The sequence below is a fragment of the Guyanagaster necrorhizus genome (assembly GCF_019112545.1).
Source record: "Guyanagaster necrorhizus MCA 3950 unplaced genomic scaffold BT62scaffold_37, whole genome shotgun sequence".
NCBI lineage: Eukaryota > Fungi > Basidiomycota > Agaricomycetes > Agaricales > Physalacriaceae > Guyanagaster > Guyanagaster necrorhizus.
Window position 1 is genome coordinate 258,688 of NW_025064916.1, and position 9,089 is coordinate 267,776.

Sequence of the window (9,089 nt, forward strand, 5' to 3'; positions counted from 1 at the left end):
CACATCACATGTGATCAAATAACTTCTTTTTTACCACATTTGCTTTGCATGATTTAAACATTTTCCCTCGATAGTATCAGAACGTGCGCCTCGTTCGTCCGGTACACCGCGAATCCTTGAGGGGAAAACCAACCTCCCGTCGACAACGTGCGCGCCGCGTCCGGATATTTAAGTAGCTGAGACTCAGTGAACTCGTATCGAACGTCAACGTTTCGACCATTACCCCCCCCCATGTCTCTCTTACTCTTTGCAACAGTTGCGTTGAGCCTGGGCGCGTTCGCCAGTCCCATTGCGCGTCGCGGGGAGGAGCAGAAAGCCCAGACTGTCCTCGCGCAGAGTGCCCTTGCTGAGATACTGAAACAGGGTGCTCCCATCTTAGGCAAGTCCTTCCGAACACTCTGTTTTTATTCACCTGCCGACATTCCTGCAGGATACGACGAGGGGTGTTCTCGTTCGAACGCCACTTGCGACTGGATGGCCAACTATTCGGACGATACGAAGATCGTGCATATGAGCATTCCTGGTACTCACGATGCTGCAACTTGTCCGTCTTTCTGGTGTTGGCAGTTGGCCAAAATAAATAAATAAATCTGACCGATACGCCCATAGGGAACTATACGCAGGCTACCCAGGATGAGTTCATCCGTTATACTGGAGAGTGAGTGGGATCGTATTCGCTTGCAGACAGGCCGGGAAATCAACTGCACATAAACTATATCAGGATTGCAGCGGCCGAGTATTACCAGTGTCAAGAGCACTCATTATTCCAGATGCTCAACGGTGGTATCCGAGCATTTGACTTGCGAGTTGCTTATAATCCTGGAAACGTACGTCGAGGATTTTCAATGCTTTGAAAACCATCAAGCTGAGTGTTATGCGTGTAGGATACCATCGGATTTCACCATTGTGAGAATTTTTCTGTTTTGCACCAGGCTGGCTCTTTTTAAAAAAGGTACTGACCGACATTTAGCGGAGGCGATGCTGAGCCCGACAGCGACAGTCGAGGATGTATTCTTTGGTTTCTACAGCTGGCTCGACAAGCACCCCACCGAGGCACTTCTCATCTCCGTCAACCACGAGAGCAGTACCGGTACACCCGACGACGCTAAACTCTACGAGCATCTGTACGATCTCTTCAACAGCAGTCCGGCTACAGAGTATTGGGTCCAGACTAACGGGACGGTGAGTTACAAGCGACTTTTTCCACATGTACGGCCAGCTAACCTTTTTTTTTTTCGCTTCGCTTCTTTCTACAGCTCGGTACCCTTGGTGAAGCCCGGGGAAAGATGACACTCCTCCAACGGTTCAGCTACGATCTCCTCCCGGCCTACGACACCAATAGGATCGGGATCTACCTCGATGCGGACCAGTGGACCGACAACGGCGTCAACATCACCCTTGTGTACAACGAGGCCGAGGACCAGGTCGCGTACATCGAGGTGGGTGTTCGCTTCTAACAGGTGGAAGAAAGCGCGTCCCTGATTCTAGGAGCGTTAGGATTACTACGACATCGGGGTGGAGACTGGAGCGGGCGCCGCAGAGAACATCCTATGGAAGTACAACGCCACCACGGCGCATATCCAGGACGCCATCGACAACCACCCGGATCAGCTGTACATCAGTTTCGCGAGCTCTGAGCATGATGTTGACTCGCCTGCCGAGACGCCCCGGGTGAGTGTCCCCCCCCCTTCTCGAAAAAAATTAGTTCAAGTTACTCACGACGCACGGCAGATCATGGCTCTGGGGAACGGGACAGACGTTCCTGGGGTGAACCAGAAGCTGCTCCCTTGGCTCCAGGAAAGGAACGGATCGAGATTCGGAATCATCAGTAAGAATTTTGCCGTTTCCTTTTTTTTAAAAATAACGAACGCTTTTTCCAGTGCTCGACTTCTTTGATAGTGTCCCCGGTCTGGTCGAAGCCATTTTGAGTGTTTGAAAAATGAATAATGACGTTATGGATTAATTTACTTGGAATTTTGGGGGGTTGGAATTGGAATATATATCAGATGGTGGTTTACAGGGAAAAGGAACTAGGGTCAATTTAACGAGCTGGATGGACAGATTATGAGTAAGCAAATGTTTAAGGAAGATCATCCTCTTCAATTGGTCAAAGATTCTGCCTGGGCTTTTCTTTACACCTCTACTCTCCCCCCCATTCCCTTAATCTCTCTATCAAGCAGACCCGCCTTTGCAAAGCACCTCCTGTAGTCGGCAACATTGTCGGAGAACAAGTCCATAGCCCGGAGTAATAATGTGGCCTCAATCCTGGCGGGCTGCACATAAGCCTGCCAGTCACTGCAGACATCGTTCCGGTGCCACTGGACGCCTGCCGCAAGATTGACGCGAGTGATCTGGAAGAACGCCGTTTGGATATGCATGACGATGGCTTTGTGTTGTACCTGGAGATTGACCATCCAAGACTGGATTAGAGGTATATGCACTTCAAGTTCACAGATAGGGAGGTATCCCTGATCCGTGCCATGAAAGCCTTCAGAAATGTCCTGAAAATGAATAAAAATGTGAGATCTTTCAGAAGCCCGAAATCAGCACGGACAAATCCACCTTGAGAACGCGGGTCATAGTCTTGTCGTCATGTGAACCGCACACGACACGTAGTGTTTTCAGATGAGGAAAGTACCGGATGATAGCATCGCCGCGGGACACCATGTCGTCACGTATCGAAAGCGTTTGAATCGCTGCGGTAGTCTGTCCAAAGGTCTGTGTGTGGCGGTCCCGGGCGTTGAAATAGACATGTCGTAACAACGACCCAGTAGTCGAAATATTATAACCAGTGATGTCGAGTTCATTCAATGCTCGCTTAGGAAATAAGATTGCCAGAAGGGGGGGACAAGACAGAGCACGGAGACGGGGCAGGGACGAGGCTTCCAAAGGAAAATCTGGATCACCGGCGGATGAGACGCTCTCCAAGGATAAAGTCGCGACCGTTAGATGTGTCAATGATGGGAGATGGTTCAGCACGTGGGCCAGCTGGTGTAGGTTGGTCTCGTAAGATAGAGTTTCGAGCGTCAGTCGCGTCAGCTGTGAGCTCATCACGGTGGACATGGAATTGTCATCCCACGCGCTAGCATGCAATATGACTTGTGACGTGTTTGGAATACCTTGGAAGAGCGTGAGAGGACTTGTAGACCTCTGATGCACTGCCACATGCATGGTTAGCGGATGTATAAAAACAACCATGGGCTGGAATACACAACACACACCGGAGACCAAAGTAAATTCATCTATTGGAAGGGAGCGTAGTGCGGAAATATCCAGTTCTGTAACGCCCTGGGCCAGCTCGCATTCTCTGACAGCGAGGCGCTTTAATTTCTTCAGCTTCGCAATCGATTTGAGCATGCGATGAGATATTATGACGTGATCAAGAGTGAGGGATTGAATTTCCTCCATCTTAACCATTGCCCTGCAATAGACTCTGAGGAACTCGGCATACAAAGGCCCCTGGGAAGATATCTCCGGAATCCAGTCCTCGAAGGTGCAGTCTTTGACGTGACATGCGAGATCGCAAGCCCAAGGTGAGCGCTTATTGATCGCAAGGGAAAAGTTAACAGACATAGAGGCTGAGCGACTCGGAGAGCCGTATACGCTGCTACTCTGGCGCTTGCGCCCCCGAAATTCCAGCGACCTGTAAAGACGAGGCAAAGCAACAGAGCAGAAAAACCGACAGACAAAGACAATTTTGGAGAATGTGGCCTTGCATTGAGCCTCAGTTATCTCGTCTGAAGGTTCCAAGTAGCTGAAAATCTCCAAGTATATTTCATTTGGAATGGGAGGTAATTCCTGGTTGCCACTGCGGCGTTCGGGTGCTAATGGCAAAAAGTGAGTCAAAGGAAAATATACCTGATTCAAGTGAGACGTAACTGGACCACTGGAAAGAATCCATGTATACTAGTAGCTGCAAGCCAATCGCTTGGGATGTGGCACTTGTGAAGGAGCGCGTTATTTGGCATTATTTGATCGCACGACACGCAGTCGCCAATGACCTTTGTTTGTCCTTGTCACATCTCGACTACTCTTTGTCTCTTTGTCCTTCCTGCTCGCGATATTCATTTTCATGCTTCGCTGCTCTATATATGCTGGGACGGACCTAAGCAGGACTTTTGATCCGGGTCCTTCTCATGTGCCTTGGATATCTACCTCTGCCTGGCATTTGGTATCAGTAAAGGAACGTTGTTGCTCTTGCTCTTTCTTATCTGACGGCACTGGCTCTCATATCCTTTTTTCAGGCCCTCTCTTCCCGCGTTTCACTCCACTGACGCTCCCGACTCTTGCCTAATCTTCGAGTCTCTCAAGATGAGGCTTGGGCGCCCCGCGCTGTTTCACTGACTGTCGGCGATTCGGAGGTTTTAAGTCTCGCACGTTCGCTCCCGCTATCCAACCACAAAGATCCGAGATGAGTCTAAAGCTCCATTTGTTGTAGATTCGCCGTAAACGTGGCATTGATGTCCCTATTAAATGTCTGATACCATACTCGAACGTGTGACTACTGATATCACACTGATATACAGCACCTTTTAGGAGCACATTCTCTCGGGCGTCGATTAGTCTTCCCCACATTCCATTTCCACCATGAACTCGACTCTGGGGGCGCAGCTGGCGACGGATACTGTGCCAGTCAAGCAGTATTCCATCATGGCCCAGTCCTTCGTTGCCCTATTCTGCGTCTACCATTTGCTTGCCCCCCGCTTTACGACATCTAAACAGCTTTCGTGGATCATCACGACTGTCGTTAGCTGTATCATGACCCTCACCAGTCTGCCCTTTCTCTGGAACTATCTCACCAACAACAGCGTCCAGGACGTCGCACACATGCCCTATTTGGCGGTGCCTGCCAATAGATTTTTCCAAGCGTATCTAGTGTGGTACGGGATAATCTTGTTCGCTTATTGGCCTTCTATTCAATGTGATCTTACAGCGATTTGATCACCGGTACAGTGTATTATCGTTCCCAGATATCGATCATGACTGGCTGGTTCCACCACATATTGTATATTATTATTGTAGAGATTGCCATCAGGCGATCATTCGCTCATGTATTTTGTCTCTGTTGTATCATGGAGGTGCCGTATTTTTCTTTATGATCAATCTCTGCACGTCATGACGCCGTCGTCCTTCAGTTTCCTACCTTCATTCTCGGATTGGGATCCTTGTACCCGTCCCTGCGCTCCGACGTCTTCTTTGCTCTATCATTCTTCGCTACCCGGATCGCACTCCACATAATGCTGTGTATCTCTTACTATCTTCCCAACAACCGCCTCTACGCCACTAGTGGTTCCTTCGTTCCTGCTATCCTTCTTACCCTCGTGTTCCCCCTGCACGCCATGTGGTTCCAGGCTTGCATCAAGGGCTTCGTACGTCGGAGAACCAAGGCCCGAAGCGGTGTTGCTTTGCCTCCGTCGTCGGTCCAAAGCCCTGTTCCTCCCCCACCTGTCATTACCCTCGCACACACCTCTCATTACGAACGTGTTTCTGACCCAGCTTCCCTGCGTTCCCGGCTGATCCCGCATGCAATCCGGCGGCCTTACAACTACTACCGTTGGCGCTTGTCTCAACGGAGACTGGTTGTAAGGCAGTATTGGCAAGCTCGTACACGTCGAGTTTACGAGCTGCTTCCTGAGAAAGACAAGGTCTTTGAGTACGTTGGACTTGGGCGGGGTTAGGTCACTCGTATCGGTGGCGTCGTTGCATAAACACACCGTTTCGCCAGTTTACTTACTATGAATGTCATTTCAAATTTCCCTTACATTGCTGCAGTGACACATCGCTCTTCGAGCGGGTTGAAAAATGTTCCTATGATCGACTGCCGCGGAGCGGTGCTCAACCGCACTGCCGTAGGCACTTTACCCTCCCGCTGCCATTCATAAATCCAAGGAAAAATATTCCTGACTTTTGGTACGGCCTCGGAAACGCTCATGCTACCTAGTCCATCACGCCAAACACGATGCTCTCAGCGCCAAGTTGTATAAAAAAGACCGAGAACAAGTCCCGGTTCCGGCAGACTCCGCTTCGGCCCCCATAGCTTGGGAATTTGTATTTCCCCGATTTTTCAGCATAGGCTTCCAATCTTCCGACCACACGCAGGACATATAAAAGGCCAGGATGAGTAAACAGTACGGGTGATTTTCTTTCCCTTTTCTCTTTGAACAGAAATACGACCCTACGCCCAGTTTTCACCATGGTAGAAAGCATCATGACCCCAACTCCTCGCTCCTCTGTCACCGCTCTCGAAACGACACTACGACCTCATTCACCTCATATTTATTCCACCTCTTTGGAACAAGAAATCGCCATTGACGAACATAGAATCGAGAAATATGGCGCGAATGACCCTCAGGAACCCAAACCCAAGAACGACACTTGTTCAATACTCGACACGACACCTCTCGACCCCAACATGGTGACATGGGCGGACGCGAACGACCAACTCAATCCACAGAACTGGAGTGGAAAGAAGAAATGGGCCATCACGGCCCTTTGCATTCTTCTTGCCCTTAATGTGTGCGTGATCTCTGTTATCCAAGGGTCATTTCTGCTTCTCTGATGGCTTCCATTTTCTCCCTCCGGTCTAGTACTTTTTCATCGTCGGCACCGACCTCTGCTACTACTGATATAATAGCTGCGTTCGACATCAATACTGAAACAGCATATGCTCTTGTGACTGTTTTCCTCTTGGGCTATGTCGTCGGGGTGCGTTTTTTTTCCCACATGTTCATCTTTTGCTGCTACCCGGGCTAACTGGTATCTCAATAGCCGGTACTTTGGGGCCCAGGAAGCGAACTTTATGGTCGACGTCCTGTCATGATAGGCACGATGACAGTTTACACCCTCTTCCATCTTGGTCAGGCCCTGGCTCAGAACATTCAGACATTGATGATCTGTCGCTTCTTTGGGGGATTCTTTGCCGTAGGTCCACTTACAGTCAACGGAGGTGAACATTTTGTCATTTTTTTCCTTATGTATTCGTTCGTGCCTCAGACGCGTACTCTATAGGTATTATTGCGGACGTATGGCCGGCACTTGGTCGAGGTCCTGCGACGAGTCTGTTCTCTGCGAGTGTTTTCATGGGACCAGTACTTGGGCCTCTTGTCGGCGGATTGTAGGCGGCAGATCCCTTTTCGCTACGGAGTCGCACGCTGACTGACTGTTCAATCTAGTATCGCTACAAGTCCCGTTTCGTGGAGATGGGTTTTCTGGGTGATGATGATATTTGCCGGAGCTTGTACAATCTTGGGAATTATTTTCCTCCCAGAGACTTACGCCCCGGCCCTTCTCTTGAAGAAGGTAAATGCAATATTCTTTTGAGGCTTGATTTGTTCTGATTTGTTCTCCACAGGCCCAGACTTTGAGGAAAGATAATCCTGAGAAGAATGCGCATCTGTACGCTGAACACGAAAAGCAAGATTGGTCCATCAGAGGGGTTCTCCATCGGACTCTGTATCGACCTTTCCAGATGCTTCTGATGGAGCCCATCCTTGTTCTTGTAACTATTTATCTTTCTGTCGTGTATGGCGTTCTATATGCTCGTGAGTCTATCGTAATTCGGGCGCGTTCAAATTCTAATGGGCATTTCTTTTGTAGTATTTGAGGCTATTCCCGTCATCTTTGTCGAGACCCGTGGCTTCACGATCTGGCAGAACGGTCTCATATTTATTGGTGTTGGTATTGGTGCTTCGCTGGGCTCCCTCATCAACCACCTTTGCTCTCGTCACTACCCTGAGCTCGTTCCTAGATGGAAAGGCTTCCCGCCTCCCGAAGAACGTCTGTATGGCGCGATGGTTGCGGGTCCTTGTCTCGTCATCGGAGCCTTTTGGTTGGGATGGACTGGTCAGTACGCAAGCATTCCGTGGTACGTTCCAGCCATCAGCACCATCCTCATCGGAGCAGGTATCAACTTGATTTTCATGTCTTTCCTGGTACGTGATTGTAGTAAGCATTTTGTATCGAACGTGTGCTGACGGGCCATCCAATAGAGTTACCTTGTCGATACGTATCTGTATGTAAAAAAAACAGTGCCTACGATCGATGCTGACTGTACTTCTAGCATGTATGCGGCGTCTGCTTTTGCTGCGAATACGATCATACGGTCTCTGGTGGCGGCCGCCTTTCCTCTTTTTACTGTCCAGATGTACCATAACGTAAGTCTCTCGTCTAGCAGATATACTTCCACCGAAATTATTGACATGTACGTGCTTACAGCTTGGTATCAATTGGGCATCAACATTGGTCGGTTTGATCGCATTGGTCCTTGCACCCAGTCCCTTCCTCTTCTACAAGTACGGCTCGCAAATCCGAAGTCGGAGCAAATTCGCACCGTGTATTGTAAGCGAAGCCTTTTTTTTCCCAATGTGTCCGTGAAGCCGTACCTCATGTTGGTTCAATTTAGGATCTCAAAATCGCGAAACAACTCGAGATTGAAGATCAACGACAGGGGGCAAAGGCTGTATAACTGCGCTCAGCTAGCTGATCGCTGAGCTTTGAATGTTGCGACGAAAGAACGACGACTAACGTTTTGTGGGTGGAATGGTAAATGGACATTCATTCCTACGAGCGCCGATGGCGGCTCTAATTGACGAGAATTTTGTCGAGGAGTGTATAATATATATATCACATAATGCAACAAAGGTAGATGACCATAGACGTAGACTCTCATACCCCCTACCGCATAACAACCCATGATGACTGTAGCTATAGCCAATGGATTACTTGTTTTCTTGACCTGGGTCCGACACGTAAAAGGACGGAGTGCCTTCGGATGATGACCCGGGTGGTGAGTGCGCATTACTGGCTTCTCAAGCCACTCAAGGGACCGTTTCAAAGCCTGCAAATACCCATTTCCGCGCCCTCCAGATTGTGCGGCCAGGTGTGAATCTATCCTCGTGGCCTGGCACGCGGACACAGCTATCAAGTTTCACTCACTGGCTCAGCATAACTAGCCTTGGATTCGCGTTGTCGCCTTCTTTTGGTAGTATCCTCACCCACACTACTAATTTTGGAAGACATGCCATATCCTCAATGATACCTGTGCCGATGGGTCCTGCCAATCTGCGGCAGGGAAATGCATTCCGCGGGGG

General features: G+C 49.4%; 4 protein-coding genes across 4 annotated transcripts; 3 read left to right on the plus strand and 1 right to left on the minus strand.

Moving 5' to 3' along the window:
• The first annotated feature begins 31 nt into the window (after window positions 1-31).
• BT62DRAFT_937052 (PLC-like phosphodiesterase) lies at window positions 32-2,131 on the plus strand. Its single transcript, XM_043187243.1, has 10 exons — window positions 32-379; window positions 431-544; window positions 610-658; window positions 722-827; window positions 885-906; window positions 971-1,182; window positions 1,257-1,439; window positions 1,498-1,671; window positions 1,732-1,828; window positions 1,881-2,131. Exons 1-10 carry the CDS (start codon window positions 232-234, stop codon window positions 1,934-1,936), a joined length of 1,161 nt encoding a protein of 386 aa, XP_043035029.1. The 5' UTR covers window positions 32-231; the 3' UTR covers window positions 1,937-2,131.
• Window positions 1,881-4,244, minus strand: BT62DRAFT_482750 (uncharacterized protein). The gene is made up of 4 exons (XM_043181116.1): window positions 3,880-4,244; window positions 3,222-3,824; window positions 2,563-3,158; window positions 1,881-2,501 (listed from the first exon to the last, which is right to left on the minus strand). The coding sequence occupies exons 1-4, from the start codon at window positions 3,899-3,901 to the stop codon at window positions 2,133-2,135; spliced, it is 1,590 nt and encodes a 529-aa protein (XP_043035030.1). The 5' UTR covers window positions 3,902-4,244; the 3' UTR covers window positions 1,881-2,132.
• Window positions 4,245-4,351: 107 nt separating this feature from the next.
• On the plus strand, window positions 4,352-5,775 carry BT62DRAFT_482831 (uncharacterized protein). Its single transcript, XM_043181117.1, has 4 exons — window positions 4,352-4,475; window positions 4,537-4,880; window positions 4,934-5,078; window positions 5,136-5,775. The coding sequence occupies exons 2-4, from the start codon at window positions 4,588-4,590 to the stop codon at window positions 5,676-5,678; spliced, it is 981 nt and encodes a 326-aa protein (XP_043035031.1). The 5' UTR covers window positions 4,352-4,475; window positions 4,537-4,587; the 3' UTR covers window positions 5,679-5,775.
• A 1-nt stretch (window position 5,776) lies between these two features.
• BT62DRAFT_1042828 (MFS general substrate transporter) lies at window positions 5,777-8,373 on the plus strand (the record flags this gene model as incomplete). Its single annotated transcript, XM_043178451.1, has 10 exons — window positions 5,777-6,516; window positions 6,588-6,705; window positions 6,769-6,946; window positions 7,009-7,114; window positions 7,173-7,299; window positions 7,352-7,541; window positions 7,597-7,931; window positions 7,989-8,011; window positions 8,060-8,153; window positions 8,215-8,373. The coding sequence occupies exons 1-10, from the start codon at window positions 6,194-6,196 to the stop codon at window positions 8,371-8,373; spliced, it is 1,653 nt and encodes a 550-aa protein (XP_043035032.1). The 5' UTR covers window positions 5,777-6,193.
• Window positions 8,374-9,089: the final 716 nt, after the last annotated feature.

Excerpts from the sequence above, each read along its gene's own strand:
- BT62DRAFT_937052 (XM_043187243.1), top strand. The coding sequence starts at position 232 with ATGTCTCTCTTACTCTTTGCAACAGTTGCGTTGAGCCTGGGCGCGTTC. Across the intron at positions 659-721 it reads TTCATCCGTTATACTGGAGA|GATTGCAGCGGCCGAGTATT; the intron begins GTGAGTGGGATC and ends AAACTATATCAG. Across the intron at positions 1,440-1,497 it reads ACCAGGTCGCGTACATCGAG|GATTACTACGACATCGGGGT; the intron begins GTGGGTGTTCGC and ends TAGGAGCGTTAG.
- BT62DRAFT_482750 (XM_043181116.1), bottom strand. The coding sequence starts at position 3,901 with ATGGATTCTTTCCAGTGGTCCA. Across the intron at positions 3,825-3,879 it reads GGATTCTTTCCAGTGGTCCA|CACCCGAACGCCGCAGTGGC; the intron begins GTTACGTCTCAC and ends TTTTGCCATTAG. Across the intron at positions 2,502-2,562 it reads CTATGACCCGCGTTCTCAAG|GACATTTCTGAAGGCTTTCA; the intron begins GTGGATTTGTCC and ends ATTCATTTTCAG.
- BT62DRAFT_482831 (XM_043181117.1), top strand. The coding sequence starts at position 4,588 with ATGAACTCGACTCTGGGGGCGCAGCTGGCGACGGATACTGTGCCAGTC. Across the intron at positions 4,881-4,933 it reads TTCCAAGCGTATCTAGTGTG|CGATTTGATCACCGGTACAG; the intron begins GTACGGGATAAT and ends GTGATCTTACAG. Across the intron at positions 5,079-5,135 it reads GTCTCTGTTGTATCATGGAG|TTTCCTACCTTCATTCTCGG; the intron begins GTGCCGTATTTT and ends GTCGTCCTTCAG.